This window comes from Semicossyphus pulcher, unplaced genomic scaffold, assembly GCF_022749685.1.
Source record: "Semicossyphus pulcher isolate SPU_LCO1_2020_fin unplaced genomic scaffold, fSemPul1.0.p SCAF_9, whole genome shotgun sequence".
Classification (NCBI taxonomy): domain Eukaryota; kingdom Metazoa; phylum Chordata; class Actinopteri; order Labriformes; family Labridae; genus Semicossyphus; species Semicossyphus pulcher.
In genome coordinates, this window is record NW_027211770.1 from 17,459,546 (window position 1) to 17,477,650 (window position 18,105).

The 18,105-nt window shown below is 42.9% G+C and overlaps 1 protein-coding gene across 1 annotated transcript in view; it reads right to left on the bottom strand.

The window, feature by feature from the left end:
• Positions 1 to 18,044, bottom strand: part of kif13a (kinesin family member 13A) — a 36,685-nt gene extending 18,641 nt beyond the window's left edge. Inside the window, exons 1-6 of the mRNA XM_069655682.1 lie at positions 17,731 to 18,044; positions 17,406 to 17,496; positions 5,851 to 5,863; positions 3,715 to 3,775; positions 2,740 to 2,832; positions 791 to 971 (exon numbers count right to left, since the gene is read on the bottom strand). Coding sequence (XP_069511783.1) covers positions 791 to 971; positions 2,740 to 2,832; positions 3,715 to 3,775; positions 5,851 to 5,863; positions 17,406 to 17,496; positions 17,731 to 17,785 — 494 coding nt within the window. The 5' untranslated portion in view covers positions 17,786 to 18,044. The remainder of the gene's footprint in view (positions 1 to 790; positions 972 to 2,739; positions 2,833 to 3,714; positions 3,776 to 5,850; positions 5,864 to 17,405; positions 17,497 to 17,730) is intronic.
• Between the last annotated feature and the right edge of the window lie 61 nt (positions 18,045 to 18,105).

The following is an 18,105-nucleotide window of genomic DNA, read 5'->3' on the forward strand; positions in this document are numbered from 1 at the left end:
TTGTTATCTTATCTTAAAGGAACTGCACAATGTCTGTTTTGTGAAGAACAAAATAAGAGTAAGCAGGTGTTTCACTAGATGGTGCAGGTGGGTAAACTGAAACTCATCCTCCCCTGGCCGCCTGCCAGAGATCCTATAGATCAGTAAGAGTCACTGAATAATGTGACTCCATGGCTACAGGACGACTTGCTTGGCAGAAACCAGGCTGCCTGCTTTCACGCTAGCAATCAAGCACGCGAAGCAGCAGAAAAGAGGATGCAACCACTAGAAGACCAAGCCATGGCGTGACAGAGAGCCTATTTACACTTGACTCTATATCACGTGTCTATGCCACAGCCAACCGTCAAAATCACAGAGGCAGAGAGGCAGGGAGAACAAGAGAGTGTCAGGCTTGTTATAAGAGAGACAGGAAGTTGAAATTAAAATGCATCTGGCCGCATCTTCAGACATCTGCAGCACACAGAGCTCTCCACTGTAGTCCCTCTGTGGGCCTCGGCTCTCAGGCTGCCCTGATCGCTCTCCTGCTCCCAGCTTCACTAACAGATGTGTCTGAAACACACACTCTTTCACAGCTGACTCTCCCCTGCAGTCTGTCTGCCAACCCACATCAGACCACAGAGGCGAAGAATGCAGCAGTGTCAGAGCACGACGCTGGCCGCTCTTGTGCAGGAAATGACTGGGTTGAGCTTCCTACTTGCATCATTCTGTCGCCGTCCTCCGTTCAGGCTACTAGACACAATAGAGATATAAACAGGAATACAAACTAACACAAAGTTGACATCAGACTCACCCTTTGGGATCCAGCAGGTCACGGACCTTCTCATTGTAGATCTCCATGAAGGACACCTCCACCTTAAAAGTGTGGGCCTCGTTCTCCTCCCTGTGGACCCTCTCAAAGAGCGAGCAGCAGAGGCGAGGGATCAAACCCGGCTGGTCCCCGTTCCCCATCATGGAAAAGGACTTGCCTGAACCTGGATGGACATCGCAGAGTCACACATGATTGTCACAACTACCTTTAAGTTTGTACACAGCTCTAATCACAGAATCTTGAGGACTAACTGTAATCATAAATCCGCCAAAAGAAGTCCGGTAAAATTGACATTAGTTTGTTTACAGAGGGGAAAAAAAGAAAAGAGATGAAAACAGCGGATAGAAAGCAAGAGAGGTTAAAAGACGCAAAAAGCTACGACAGAGAGATCTACAAAACTGAAGACTGCACATGAAGTAAACATTAAATGGAACACAGTTCAGGATACAGCGGTGTTTAAAGATGGTGAATGGAAAAGTAAATATCAAGAGACTCAGGCTCTCAGCTGATTCATGCGGCCCCATCCACACTGTCTTACTTAACCATCAGTTAAAATGTTCAATTTAAAGTTAGTAAAAATCGCTAGGTAGCTCATTTTAATGTGAGTAATAACAGCTAGCTTAGCTCATTTTAATGTGAGTAATAACAGCTTGCTTAGCTCTTTTTAATGTGAGTAATAACGACTAGCTTAGCTCTTTTTAATGTGAGTAATAACAACTAGCTTAGCTCTTTTTAATGTGAGTAATAACAGCTAGCTTAGCTCATTTTAATGTGAGTAATAACAGCATGGTTAGCTCATTTTAATGTGAGTAATAACAGCTAGCTTAGCTCATTTTAATGTGAGTAATAACAACTAGCTTAGCTCTTTTTAATGTGAGTAATAACAACTAGCTTAGCTCTTTTTAATGTGAGTAATAACAGCTAGCTTAGCTCATTTTAATGTGAGTAATAACAGCATGGTTAGCTCATTTTAATGTGAGTAATAACAGCTAGCTTAGCTCTTTTTAATGTGAGTAATAACAACTAGCTTAGCTCTTTTTAATGTGAGTAATAACAACTAGCTTAGCTCTTTTTAATGTGAGTAATAACAGCTAGCTTAGCTCATTTTAATGTGAGTAATAACAGCATGGTTAGCTCATTTTAATGTGAGTAATAACAGCTAGCTTAGCTCATTTTAATGTGGGTAATAACAGCTATCTTAGCTCATTTTAATGTGAGTAATAACAGCTAGCTTAGCTCATTTTAATGTGAGTAATAACAGCTAGCTTAGCTCATTTTAATGTGAGTAATAACAGCTAGCTCAGCTCTTTTTAATTTGAGTAATAACAATAATTTCCAAATCAAATAAACAATTTCTTTATTGAACAGCTGTGTAATAAGCAGGTTAATGTAAAGTGAGCAGGTGGTTCCCCCTTCAGCGTGAGACAACTCACCTAGTCGGGGTTCCAGTCCGCTATGACAACCTGCTCACTACACATTATCCCTTACATAATGCTTATCATAGCCACCATGTTAGTCTAGCCTGTTAGCATGCTAACAAGTTAATGAAAGTGTCTTTATTTGGTACGTTTTTGGTCATAAAGCCAATTATTAGACAAATTAAAATAGAAAAAATTGTGGATGACTAATTACTATGGGGCCACTGAAATATTTATGCTATTATCTTGAAACTTTTCCTTAGGTGTGTCTCTTTAGTAAGTGTTTCCCTTTGAGACAGGAAGTGGGATGAAGGGGCTAGCTTGATTCAGAATGAGGAAGGAAACGCATTAAGTGATTCACCAGAGTGAACAGTCTTCCTGTTCTTTAAACTTTCTAAGGACACATCTCGAGACAACTCGACCTGTGAATATACTTAAAGACATTATTTATAGTTGGTGCAATGGCTGAAGCAAAAAAACACTTAATAAAGATTTCATTTGGATTTTCGTTACCTGTTTGTCCATAGGCAAATATGCAGGCATTATATCCCTGGAATGCATTTTCAAGTATTCCCTCTCCAAGGCACTTGAACACCACCTCTTGACCTTTCAGACAAAGAATACATCACCATGGAGATTATGGTAAACAGACGAAACATTCAGTTATGTAAGAGCTAGTAGCTGCTTGGTTTGCACCCTTTAATTAGCTAAAATTAACAAAGACAAATGAAGTGACAAGGGCCACTAAACAAGAAATAAGGAAGAATAAGTTTTGTGAAAGATGACAGATTCTTGTCTCGTCGGGTGGAAAATGTCGGGCTGAGTAGAGACATCTCTTGTGTTGCTCACAGTCGTGCTCCTGCTGAATGGGACAGCTGTTTAATGAGCTAAATATAAAGACTTGGCCCGGGCCCTTGAGGCAGCCCTTCACTGCACAGATTGCCTTGTCTGTTCAGCACAAAGTAGATGCAAGCGTTACATTTCCATCACAAAATGAGGGTGTTATGACGAGGAAAATATCCACAATGATTATGTAAATCTGCCTCAGGACTGGCACTAATAACCTCTTTTCTGTATATGTTGAAAAAGCTGTAGGTGTAACATTTTCTAAGGAAGCACTCATTAGAGGAATGAATGGAGGGAGAGAATAATGGAGGCTGGTGAAATTGGATTTACACTGTGGGTGGGTTCACTGATGGATCATTACATACGGACAATATGATAGAAATACAAGCATCCAGTGTCTTGTACAAAATCCCCATAGTGATTTTATTATTTTTAGATAACACTTAGACAATTACCCTGATTGCATATTTTAATGTGTTCATTCAAAATGCAAATTGCCGTGCACGCCCACATCGTGCTTTGCTTTGCATGATGCAAAAACAGCCTTCCATCAAGTAGGGAGTTTCCCTGCTGCACAAAGCTCAGCAGGTCTTTAAATGGGGCATGGCTTGAGGATCAGTTTCAGCATTACACATGACTCACCGGCATATTTGGGAACGTTGGACTCATCCATGGACCAGAAACAGTGGTCAAAAGCAAACACCTGCAGAGGAGACAGCACAGGCAGTGTTAACACACACACCTGTCCGAGCATGTTCAGCACAACACAACCTCATCCCTCTTCCTGTAATCGTGTCTTTCTTCTTCGGTGGTGCACAAACAGCCTTATTGTGCCGTACTGTTACACGCCACCCTGCAGTAAATCAGCAGGACTGAGCTTGTCTGAGGGAAGAGAGTGAAGTCAGAGGCAATGCTCGTTAATGCAGCGCCATGACTGTCTGCACAAATCCACTGTTAGCTGCAGCGTGTTTTGTCATAGCGGCTGGAGTTAAATGAATTCATAAATCAGGGTCAGCGCTTCCCAGAAGGAATTCCAGCACCCGGTGACCCTCGTCTCCAAGGAAACGGGGCCAGTAGCTGTTCCCCCGGCGGTGCGGGCTGGCTCTCAGCCCTCAGCGCTGGGTCGCACAACACAGACTTCAGCAGCAGAGACCCCTTGTTGTCCCCCCAGGCACCTGCACGAGCTCTGGGTGGATAACACAGAGAGAGGATGCTCTCTGGGAAGGAGCAGAGGCCTCAATGACCACGGGCTCTGACAGAACGGCTCCTGTTACTGTATGTGCTGTAAATCCAAGATCAATCACACTTATCTAATCTTCAGATAGCACTCATCCTTCCGGACAGCGATTTCTGAACTTAGACTTGAGTATTTGCCAATACAGAGGACACCTCTGCTACAGTCTGATTAAAGATGTACATAATATTGGTGGAAAAACACTGATTACTTGCTAGCTTTGACATTACACTCTCTGCTAAGATCACCTGGGGCTATTTGGTTATGGTATCGGATTAGTGTAGTGCCCAGTATACCCAAACCCAGTACCGCATTTTAGGCTGGTTTGAGGCCTTCTCTCATTTACAAACAGAAATGTGTCATATGTATATGTTATTGCAATGTACGTCTTCCCTGGTGTAATCCGGGCCCAATAAAAAAATAATTATATCCCAGCTCAGCCACTTCTCTTTTTAAGATTTCTTCCAAGCAATCGCTGCTGCAGCGTCATCCTGCAGTGCGCGCACAACACTGCAGCATGTTACTACTCCTGGCTTTCAGCGCACTGCTGCAGCTCTGCCAGAGCACTTTCCCCTCCACAAATACCCCGAATAATTGAAGTCTCTTCTAATCATAATAAGGGCTATTGGCCAGGCAACCACTGGTTGCACAGTCAGCATGGGAAGCACTGAGATCACTGAATGCTTTGAAAGCAAGACCTCCTCTTGTGACTTCACACAAGTGAGTGGGTGCCATTCAGAGGAACAAAAGTGCCATCATTCTCAATTAGGCCTGGTTTGGGAAGTAGGGCTTCAATCTCCTCTGGTCTGTCTCTGCTCAGCCTGAGGGTGTGACTGCGCAGCAAATTGTTCGTGATTGGACAATTACTATTAATCAGCAGAACAAATAATGATGGAGCTAAGAAGCACAAAGCCCTTTTTGTCATTTCTAGGATGAAAACTGGTGGAACGTGATTGGACTGCAACCTCTGTCTAACCTTTACATGCAGGGAAACTGATTTGAGAGGCACGATAAGTTAGCAGACAGCCACGTGCTCGTCTAGCTGAGGGGTATTACAGGGTAACTCAGGTTCACAGGCCCCCAGAGACCGCGAACACACTCGCGCTGTCCGGTTCTGTCAGCTGCCGAGTGTACCCAGCACAAAGCCCGTCCCTGGTGTGTGAAACATCTCTGAGCTAGTCACCAGCGTGTTGTCAAGGGGGGAAGTGGGGGTGCACTCCAACAATGCAGCTTTGAATGCGCACACACACAGCCCCAGTGTCCGCGCTCATCCCTCTCTCATTGTGGAGCCTTTGTGGGTGTTCACGAGATCTTAGAGCGCTGACACATTCACACGGACATCTATCCGGCTCCTGCTGACCAACCGAACTACTGAAACACTCTCAATCACGTCCCTAGAAACGAGGCAGCAACAGTGGACGGACGTGTGCAGGATGTTTCACAGCCTCTCGGGGGAATAGTGTTGCCTGTGTATCTGTTATACCAGGAGATTCAATGAAAAGTCACAACAGACACTCTTTTTATGATGAATGAATCTTACGTACCTTTGATTGTTTCCTGCCCAGTGAGGAGGATCATAAATAGAAGAAGCCATGGAGGATCAGGAAAAAAGACAGAGAGAGAGAAAGAAGAAGAATGGTTAGTGTTGATACGATTTAAAAGTCAGAGCATGCTCACACTCGGTAAGATGCAGCTGCACTTCTCACAGTCGGAAACTTCCCATTGTCAGTGTACACACAAACAGCTTTTGTGCATTTTATGAAACTTCACACTCTTTTCTTAACATTGCTTAAATTCCTTGTTGTTACTTCTTCATTCACTCCGTCCCTCATTCATTCATTCACTTCCACACAGTGGCATTTCCTGGTGGTAGGTGCTGCTGGTTCATAATTGGGCCAGTGGAGCGTGAGGAAGGGAAGAGATTTAGGATTCAATGTCCCACTGACTCTGTTGAGTAAATAGCTCTTATGCATGTGGACTTAACTGGGAGGCCAGGCTGGGGAAGCCGCACTCAGCACTGGCAGCTGCCGGAACTAGGGACAAAGGGGAAATATACGTATGGATCTGAGTTATGTAGGATTATTCTCGTTACGGGAGAGGGGATTCCCCAAAAGCAGCACAAAAGTAAGAGTGTTTTTTTGGCCCACGCATGTTGCAATATGTTGCTTCTACTCCTCCCATAGTCCCGTCCTTCAACCGTCAGCAGCTCCCTCCTGCAGGCGTCTCCTGGCACAGTGACAGAGGAGGGCATCACCTTCACACGGTAACTAATACAGAGCAGGAAGCTTCAGGGCGACTGAAACACTGCACCAAAGTGTCTCACACAGACTGAGCTGAGTCACCAACAAAAGCACGGCCAGGAGAACTGGATGTCAACACTTCTAATTTACTCTTCTGCACTTTTAGTTTCATGTAAAGTGTTATATTATAACCAGATTTTCTTTAAGCCATTAACTGTGCTTGAGCTGATTATAATTAGGGACAGAAAGAAAGAGAGAGAGTGGGCAGAGGAGTCAAAGGAAGAGGGCCTCGTTTGGGAATCTGGGCCACTGTCAGCCACTGTGACTCTGTCTGAATCGCAGCAACAAAGACTGCAGCAGGGCACCGTCCTGTAGTCGGGCCCTTGTTATTGCAGAGCAGAGGGCGTCCATAAGGAGCTACAATGAGATATGTATCAGCCTCATACAGCAGGAAGTGCGGATCTAAGACTCCTATTGTCGGATAAGAAGATGTGGTCAAGGACCACTGACCAGGTCTCAATACATGATATCATGAAAAGAACATTACAGTCTTCATGTCAGTGTCGCTACAAAGTGGAGATATCAAAGATGAAAGAAACACGCGGGAGAGTTGCGATAACAAATAGACGGACGGCAGCTACAGCCTTGTGCAGCATGAGGAGCGGACAAAGACGGAGAACAGACGTTTCCCTATGGAGAACAAAAGGACAACAGACACAGGACCGGAAAGAGGGAGACAGGGACACACGCACTTTAAAGAAGGAGACAAAAGACATACAGTACAGGAATGCGTGCAGTCTGGACTCTTAGCTTAGCAGGACTGAGCTGCTGCAGTGGTTTGGTGGCCTTTTCTCATTGTGTTACACTCTTTTCATACAGTAGGCAACCAAATCTGGTATGTTTGGTATGCACGAACAAGACAATGGAAGGAACTGGCTATATTTAGAATTTCATAGAGCTACTATTTCCTAACAAAGTCTTGCAAATAAATTGTAGAATTGACATCATTTCACACTTGTTTTTACTGTTTGCATCTTTCTTTAACCTCCCCCCTCTTTCACAATGTTAAGACCTCCCCCTCAATAACTTAAAGCACATTAGGCTCCAGTTCTCCCACTCTGCTTTAGACATAATCTCTTTAATCTGCCCAGAAATGTAACGTCCGTCTGAGCAATTTGGTTCTTTGCTTGTAGAAACCGTGTAAACTCTGCCAGTGAATCCAATACAGTTACATATGGTAGTATAATTTCTGTATTACGAACATTGACCATTTTAAGTTCTTGAAAAATTCGATTTATCTATTAATTCTTTCCTTCTTTCTTCAAGGCGCTGGTTTAGCTCAGTTGGTAGAGCAGGCGCCCCATGTACAGAGCGACGCACTTATCGCAGGTTTAAGTCCCGGTCTGCCGATCATTTGGTGCATGTCACCCTCTCTCCTCCCCACATTTCCTGTCTCTCTTCAGCTGTCTTATCTAATAAAGGCAAAAGCAAAAGAATAAAAATCTTAAATCTAAAAAAATTAAATTAAAAAAAAAGTTTTTTTTCCCATGTTTAAGGCTGTTAATTATAAATAAGATGGTTAGACTTGCTGATAATAAAAGTAAACATTTTCTAGCACTACTTATATACAAATTATTTTTAATGTATTCGGTTTTGTACTGTCACTGTTTTCTATAAAAGTATCAAAAACCGGTGATTTCATAAATTCTCAGCTGAATGTTTTTTATTTAAAGATATAATCTCGTAGATTTCAGTTGCGTTATACAGCAACTACGGGGGTACAGTTCCCAATTTAACCAGACATCTACAGTTGGCTCCCTTTGTTACGATTTTAACTCTTGATTTTCCTCGCTGACTGTTGCTTTCCTTGGCCTTCATCTGAGCATCAAATTTGTTTCTTTTTCATCTGGATTTTCACTTATTTTTGAAGCTGTATCTGTAATCATCGATCTTTTCTTTGTTTGTTCAGCAATAGTAGATTACTGTTTACTCGCAACACTTGCAGAGACCGGAAATGCAGCCGCTTAGCTCCGCCTACCCTCTCTGGCAGACCAACCACTGCTGGGTGATGGAAAACGCCTCACAAACTGGGCGCCACTTGTGATTTTTTCCGCAAAAGTCGCCACAGACACCCAGTCCATAATAATACTATATACTGCAAATGCAAAGGCTTTCATCAGTGGGCCATAGGCTCAGTCACCATTGTGTTACCTCATTCGGCGATAGATAGTGACTATAGATAGCAATAGAACAGACATTATATCTTTAAATTGCTAGTTTTTTCCATGCAGCTCTTTTTAACCCAAAGTCTTTCAGTTAAATCATATATGACAAAAAAACAGAACATTTTCTCACAATTGTCCTGCCAGTTTTAAGCAAAACAGAAATGAAATCTGCAATGCAGTACACAACGATTACACCTGATTAATCATCCTTCCTGTTTAGAGATGCGTCTGGTTCCAGCTCGGTCACAATCGTTTGCACAGTGCAGCTAAAAATGATTCAGGCATGAAGCCCACGGGCTATTTGCTTAATAATCAGCCTGCATGTCAAGTCTGAGCTTGAGGGTGTATTAAAGGCAGTGTTCTGGTTAAACAACTGTGTGGCACACATGTATGGCACAGAAGTGCCAGATAGCATCACATTCTGCCTCCCTTAAAGGCAGATGCAGGCGGACACTGCAGAGCCAGCCGGGCATGGCTGAAGTCAGAGAGGAGGAGGAGGGGCTGCTGGTTCTGCGTGCTTTAGAGTGTGTGTCATCAAGGGCACGCTCAGGCTCCCACGCCTGCAGCTACCTGATGCCAAGGCACCCATGAATGATTTTAACTTGGCTCAGGGTGGGAATTGGCCTCTCATGCTACGACAGACAGATTCTCCCTGACCTGATCCTGTGTCCTGGCAGACGGATCAGGGGAGAACCCTTTGATCTTCTTTATAAAATCCACTTTTAGTAAGAAACCTAAGAGTCAGTCTGTGATCGTGACTGCTGGAAGCATCTCTGCGCCTGGCAGCTCAGACTCATGTGTGCTGCTGGTGCCCAAAAGGAAGGTATGAGGAGTGGGAGGGCAGCAGTGGAATCCCCCCTGTGGTTATGGAGCCGGATTAAGGCCACTGGGTTATTATGCCACCAAAAACTGCAATCTCCTAGCCCAGTAGGCAACACACCAGATTAATCTACAGTATCATCCGCCCACTGAAGCATCCACCTAAAAAACCACATCGCTCATATCACACAAATACATTTTCATTCAATTAAATCTGAACTCAATAAACACTCCCTTCACCTGACAGATCAGGACGAGGCTGCTTCAAATTAGCTGCCAGAAATTTCTGTTGGTGCTGTAATCTTTGGAAATCAGCCCAGAAAATAAGAAATCATTATGAAAACAAATAAATCCAAATCTTGAAATGTGGAGGATAAATCGTTAGATCCGTCTGTGTGATTTAGCCGGCTTTGCAAGACTTTCCGATGATTTAATCCTGATGCTCACATGGAATATGTAAATCACCCCCCATTGAGTTGACGTTCACGACATCCATGTGCACACGCAAAAAAACAGTATTTTTTTCAATCATAACCCCCATAGATTCAAATTCTTCTTTATTTGTAGAAACTATTCCTCCCCCACTCTTTAACCTACGTTTAACCGCATTTCTGACTCTTTCCCCTGTTTAGCTGTCGACCTGCTTCAGACAATTACATTTCAACAAGCTCCTGAGCCAAACACAACCTTCAGAGCTGTGAGTGTGTGTGTGTGTGTGTGTGTGTGTGGAAGTGTTGGGTTACAGCTAGCTAGGCTTTCACAGGCGACAAGCTAACATTTCAGATGGTCTTCCAGTATGTTTAGAACAGAACACGCCGGTCCCCACCCACTCAGAGTTTAGCATAGGTCACCCTGCTGCACAGGCAGACAGGCAGACAGACAGGAGGCAGCAGGAAAATGCCAAGCAGAGTTACGGTAAAAAGGGGGTGGCTCTTTTTCCCTGATCAATTACATCCAAGATGACTTCAAGGGAGGCATGATCCAAGATTAACCAGTCAGTTTGCTTTGCGTTAATGATCCAAAAGTCAACATGGTGGTTGAATTCAGGGATTCTTACCGGACATGAAAAAGGATTCAAAAAACAGCAGTGAGGAAGTTGACTTGCTGATGACAGAAACAGACCTGCAGGATTCAAGCTACTGAAACTCCTGCTACACAAACAATTTCTGGAACGGCTTCGACTGTAAATATGCAAACGTCTTGGCTGGAACAAGTACTCAAATCGTTTCCTTAACTGAAAGTACCAATGACACAATGTAAAAGTACTACATTATAAAGTTAAAGTCCTGCATTTAAAAATGAAACTAAAGAAAACAAACTAGAAACGTCTCTTTTGTAACTGGTTACAATCCTGATGGGAGCTCCTGAATAAATCTCTAACAATGCCTTGAATTTTATGAGCTGTTTGTAGAACATTTAATCTGAAAAGTAACAAGTAATTATCCTTGTCAGATAAATGTAAACAAATCGATATTTCCATAAACCCTCGTGGTGTAGAGAAATTAAAGTAACAGTGTTGAAAATCTGTTTCTTTTTCTTTGGCGGCCCCTGTGGTGATAAGCAGTAATTGCAGGTATGCAAGGTATGCAGTGCATGCCGTCAGTCTGTTATAGCTCACATCCACTTTTTTTTTGTTTGTCTGGTCATAATTGCCTGTTTACTCCACTGATGTATTGAGAGACTTGATAACGGCAGCGCTAGCAGAGATGAGAAAAATAATAACAAATACAAATGAGCTAAAGAGGAAGTCTGTTGTGTTTGGTCTGCTCACATTCCCCAGCAGAGCTAACACATTGATGGAAAATTCGTTACTAACTTTGCACTGAGATTTAGAACGGGAAGCTGTGTCTCAATCGGGGGCTGCATCCTTCGAAGGACCTGGTCTATGAAGGATGTGTCTTTCGTAGCCTGTGTAGAACACTAAGGCCGAGCTGAAATGAGACGGTCTGGTCTACAGAAGATTACCTAACCCTAACCAGCTAGCAGGCTAACTAGCTATCATAACTAACATTATGTAACTTAATATTATTTTAAAGATAATTACATTCAAGGCCCCTTTCATTATTTTAAACATTAGTATCGCTAGCTATTCAATTGAGTTTTACATTTAACAGTGTTTTGCTCGGTTGGTTGAAAGTCCGGCATCTCGTTTGATTTGGCACACAAAGAATCTTGGGATACGTTGTGCCATGAAGGATGCACCCGATGGATCCTTCGTGGCCCAGGACAAGGAGCATGCATTTGTCGGCCGCATTTGAGGGAGCCTTCGAAATGGGACAGCCTTCAACGCGCTGCTGTGACTCAATCAGCCTTCGAATACATCCTTCACTTTTTATTGTGTTCAACAGGAAACCCCAAGTAAAGTACCTCAAAATTGTACTTTGAAGTTCCTTGTGAATGTTCTTGGTTACATTTCACCGCTGAAACAAATGACTCCATTGGTGATTGTTCGACACGCTAAAATTAGCTTCCCATGAAATATTTGGGGGTGGCTCGGGGATATCACTCATTAGATCATCCACATAACTCCACAAAGTGGAAACGGCTGTCACTAAGCAACACTGGTAAACACGGAGGCGAGACAACCTACCAGCCTCATGAGTCAAAGTAATTCCAATACGAAAGCCAAGCTCGGGATCTCCAAAACAGCCGTAATGAAAAGAGAGCGGCACACATGACGCTCATACCAACTTCTGTGTGGACTGTGAAGTTTCCATAACAAATGTTCACAACAAAACATATGAGGCAGGCACGGTCTAATTTAATCCTCTCCGGCATTTCTGACACCATTGTGACAGGCTGGGTCAGCAGTGGGCCAAGTGTGTGTGTGTGTGTATGTCAAAACACAGACCACATCTGCTCTGAAACCTTAAATCTGGTTAGTTTAACAGGCAACAAACGAGCCAGAAAGAGGTGAAGTTCATCAGTTTGTTCAGTATGTGAAGGCTTTATCTCCACGGGGAAATGAAGTGACACATTTACTACCAGGACACACCTCTTTTGACCCTGTCCAACAGCTAGATGTCACTTATCTCAATGCATATGCCAATAGGCAACAAAAGCCAGGGTAAGCATGCTAAAAGTGATTGCGTTGAAGATAGTTAAATCTAATGAGCAGAATGTTTCTTTCCAGACGCAGACAAGTCACAAACTTGTTTCATAAGCTATTGTTAACGTTGCCTGGCTCCACTTCTCCTGAACGACACTGACAGTGAGTCCACAACAAACCTTTCCCACCATGAAATTAAAGTCATGTATACGCAACAGACTTGCTTCAGAACTTTTTTAAAAAAAAAGCCTGATCTGAGAGAATCATGCGAGAAGGAAACCAAGGATCATTATGGAAGAAATGTCTCTCAGGAGCCACATCTGACATTAATGAGGCACAGGCTTGACAAAGAGGGAGGACGCCATCTTTTCTCAATTCCGGATCAAGATGTAAACAAAGACCCACCCTCTGAACAAACAGGGCAACAGTCCTTGAGAGAATTGTTTCATCAGCGACGCAAAAACATTTTCTCCTAATAGCACGCATGAATAAAGCCTTACGTGCGTAATTTAGGCCGTCTGACTCTGAGAACAACATGTAGCTGAATGGAAAGGTTGATTATTGGCACATTGGGAGCCAAATGGAAAGACAAAGGGAACATTCCTGAGGGCAGCCATTGGACAAGGTAGCATTGTCATTCTATAAAGGCTTGTTCTGGAAAGATTCATGACTCTTGGTCATGTACAACTGGTGAGAAAAATGAGGACGACCTCCAAAACTTCATGGGCGACTGTTAGGTCTACTTAACACCTTTTTTTGACATCTACGAATCCAAAGAGCTGACAAACAAACCGACAGCATTAGAGGCTATCTGTGAAGGCTTTTACGAGACATATGCTAACCACATTGGGTCGGTCTGGAAAAGTAAACAGGGAAGGACTGTCATGGAGACAGCAAGCCAAATTTAAATGGAGACCACCACTTGCAGATCTATACGGTAATTACATTGCTAGGACGAGCAGGCGGTTAGCTTAGCTTAGCTTAGCAAAAACTGGAAACAAAAGGAAACAGCTAGCCTGGTTCAAAGGTGACAACATTTTCTCAACCTGTACCTTCGCTGCTCACTCAGTAACATTTTTATCTCCATAATTTAAACCGTACTAAAATGTAAAGCAGGTTATGTCGTGGACTGTTTGTTAGCTAGAAGTAGTAGCAGTATTCCTCATAGAGCAGTGAACTCTAAAACTTTTGAACATTTGAACAAGGGCTAGCAAAATGTTTTTAGCCTGTCTCCAGACTTATGCTAAGCTAAGCTATGCTAACCAGCCTTGTTTATCCATGAATACATGAAAGCAGCATTAATCTTCTCATCTAATTTTCTGACAAAAAGTGACTCAACAAACTTCCCCAAATATGTCAAAGTATTTGCTGAAGATAATTCAAAGAAAAGGGACCATGGTATAAGTAGCGCCCCCTCCCTCCCTGGAGTGGAGGACTTTTGAATTGAAGCTCCTCTCTACATGATTCAGATTACACTACTATCCAAAAAAACAAGAGTCAGAGGAGATAAACCCAACTGAGCTCTTGGAGCCATTAGCGATAAGGAAGAGATTAGAGCGGAAATTACAAGCTTGGTTACAGACATTATCAGATAAAGAACTTCCACTGATCATTTTGAATTGTTGGACGGCAGCGCTAAGAGTAACACTGATGACAAGGAAATAAAAATATAAAGCCTTAAAAACTATTTTAGTTAGCATTAATAAAGGAAGACAACAGACTGCATATTTCTCTGACATTAATCATCTGCCCTTTTAAAACATTTAGCTCAGATTATCTTTTAGCTTTTAAAACAAATCTGTCTTTAGACTGACGTGTAGTTCCGGGTTGACGGACATGCTGGGGCATGATAGAGGTAATATGGCCCCATTGTGTGAGTCGAAGGGTATTTTCTTGTCATGATGCTCCACCACTCATCCCCTGTGCAGACAGCAGCCTCAGGTATTTCTCTGCCTCTCCACCCCCACCTTCTTTGTGTCTGAACCCCAAAGGAGAGCAGACTGGCGCGTGAAAACAAAACTACTTTCCCAGGTTCCCATTACAAATATGCCATTCGTGCCAACTTAACAGGCAGATGAAAGATAAAACTTTGGAAACTTAACCTGCTGCCCTGAAGTCACAATCCAGGTCTCATTTGCCCACCACTGGGATTATGGTTCATTTCTCACGGGGGGGTCACGAGCGTTGCTATAATGCATTGAGGCACAAAGAATGAGGCTAAGCCATCAAAGGAAATCTTGTGTACTTCTTTAAATACTTGAGGTGACTTGCATGTTTTTGCAGCGCTGTGTGGTCTCTGAAAACTTGGTTAAGCGTGAGACCCAATCCGGAAAGGATTCAATGTCTAGTTGATGATCCAACAAGTTCATCTAACTAGAGAGTCATTTCTGTCTGTCATCAGTCTTAAGTCATATTTTTAGGCACGGAGCAAAACTATTGGGGAAGTTTCAGTGAAATCCAAACAACGTTATATCATTTTTTATTGTGTAATTGCTTATGTGGGTTCTATTTCAGATCTGTCTTTATAAAAATATCTCTTTCTCCTCTTTTCGTCGCCAAGGCAGTGCCGGAGCGTTCCCACAAGAGAGAAAAAGTTCCCATGGTCTTGGCTCTGCAGGCCATATTTGGCATGCTAATACCCACTAAATCTGACACATTTCCAACACACAGGAACAGGTGTCTTCAAAACAAGGCAGAGTCTTAGTGAACAGGGTATCCCTTTCTGCGGCTCCACAAGCTGCCGAGAGGAAAATTATATGGTTTAAGAAAACCATGGCAGCCTAAACACAGAGACCCAAAACACACACACACACACACAGAACCAGCACTGAAATGTTAACAAGTAATTATATGCCTGGGCTACACTATAGAAAATAAATGTGACATAATAAAACCAAACTGAATCATAACTGTTGAAGGCCGTAGTCAATCTGCAGCTGCAGAAAGTAGTACCTGAAGAATTACTATTGTTATAATGCTCAAATGTTGAAAGAATAGCCTTGGATAAGCCCGGTAACAGTAAAATTATTATTGACACTGCTTCAAAGTCTCAATTATCTGTTGTTTCTTTGTTGCTGTCTGTTTATCTCCTTGTCTGTCTGTCAGTTGCAGCAGATGGCTAAGAGTCTGGTTCTGCTCATGGTTTCTGCCTGTTAAAAGAAAGACATGCTCCATAGGGGCACAAGATCATTTTGTTATGATTTGATGCTATTTAAATAAAAATTGATTGATGGCACCAGGAAGCAGTGGAAACATCCACAGTCAAATACTTATCACAAATGTAGCAGATGTGGTCCCTTTAAATCTCTGTCCTCTGACCCCTGACAGCTTTTTGTTCTGTTGTTCTGCATCCTGTCCCACATACGTGAGCTGTGAGCATGATTTGTCTAATTGCCTGGAACGCCGCCATTGTGTTGCAATTTCTGTTCTGATAATTGCCTTAAATACTGGTTAATGTGCGGAGCCGGGCAAGCTCATTACCATTTAATGCTGACTGTTGGTTACTAGAACAGCAGAGAAAGTGTTACACTTTAACAAGGCTGGATGCAGGCCATGGGAAAAGCCTCGAGTGTGGAATGACTGGGGTCTCTTACTGTAGCCAGAAGAGTTTGAAAGTGCATTTGAAATAAACAGAATCAAGTTGAATGAAAATCTTGGATTTTTTCCAAATGAACATCTTTCAGATGTATTTGCGCCTGTGGGTAATCAGGTCAGCTGTTCAATCATGTGTGACACCAACAGCAGAAGAAGGCAAACGAAGCGGAAAAGCACAAAATTGTAGAAAAATACGTCAGCTCTGATGGCTGGAATATAACAGCTCCGACAGTTGCTATCAGGCATGACGTTTCAGTGACTTCAAGCATACAGCCATCATTAGCCTACATGTTGTGTCACTCCAGACATTTCCTCATTACAATCTGATCACAGGCCAGCACACACTGCTGCCTTTCTTTTGCAGACCATCACTGCAGCTTTTCACCACTTTCAGCCAAAATAAAGCGCAGAAAAAGAGCGCAACGTCCTGACAAGTTTGAGACACGCAGTGTGGTCTAACAGCTCTTTGAACGCTACATAAGTTAAATTAGTTCTGACTCCAGAGATTTACAGCAGTACCCTGAGGCTCAACATTAATCTGTTCTGTCTAATGGGCGTCTTCATGTGTCAGACACGCTCTTACATCTCCCTTGACTTGGGAACTCAACATCAGATATGCAAAATACAAGGGTATTCTCTGATATGTAGAGGTATATTATGCCGGGATGATCAGTATTGGAAATTTAATGTGAATTACATAACAAAATATCGTGTTTCAAGCAGGTGGGTGGCAAACATCAGGTCCTCAGCAGCAGCAGCAATGCAGCATTTTTGTCTAGATGTACAAACTGTAATTTATGTAAAGATACAGTTTGTTTTGATTTCAAAATAAAAGTTTGTCATGTTCATTACTTATAATCAGGACTATGTGTATGCTAGAAAATGGTCTAATGTGTTTTTGACATTTAAGCTAGCCTTGTGGTCCAGCAGCCCACTTGATAGGCAGTTTATAAGCTAACCTTGAGTGTTATTGTTACTGTATTACAAGCAGGGTGGGATAGAGCTATTACAGTGAGGGTGCAGCCTGCATTTTTCTGGTCTTTCACTTGCAGACTTTCCCGAAACATCCTAAGCCCCCGCATTTTCTTTTTACTATGCAACACCAAAGATAACCACAGTAATGCAAACGATGATAAAAGCTCATCTCTGAGCAGTATTTCAGCTTTGTTTACCTGTTGTCCCCTTTTGCATTTGAAGGTGGTGGGTGTAGCACTGTTTGGTTGTCCTCCATATCCACGACACATTTTGTATTCAGTTCAATTTCTGTTGAGAGAAGTTTGTTGGGAAAGTGAAGCACAATGCGGGGGTGTGAAAAGTAAAAATTCCTTGCTATTTTGTACCGTCTTCAAACTATACTCCAAGTCTGACTTCAGGCTCGTAACTCAAGCTGAAGGCAGCAATGGCGAAGAAATCAAAACTTTATGATAACGTAGCATGACACCGTGAAGACAGAAAGGAGGGTTTGCAAAGAGAAATCATCGTTGTTATAACACTTACCCCTGCGATTCATGGGCCGGACTCTCACTGCAACTTTTACCTTTGTATCCGACATTTTCGTCCACTTTTCACTCCCACCCTGTCTCTGTATGTATAGTCTGAGAATCCCCGACAAGGAGCCCGGCTCTCTGCCAGAAAAAAAGGCAGCAGGCTCTAGTTAAACAATCCTGAAAGAGTCCACACCTCGAGGAGAAGATATCGGAATATGTTCATTATATCCTTTATATCCATCCGGGTTCGCTTTTAGTGCAAATCCAGCAGTCTGCTCCAGCCCCAGACAGCATCCCCACCGCCATCTTCCACTGGGAGCACGACTGCTCTCCTCTGGCAGACTGGAGACGGCTGTGCCAGAGAGGGGGAAAGGATTTACGCACC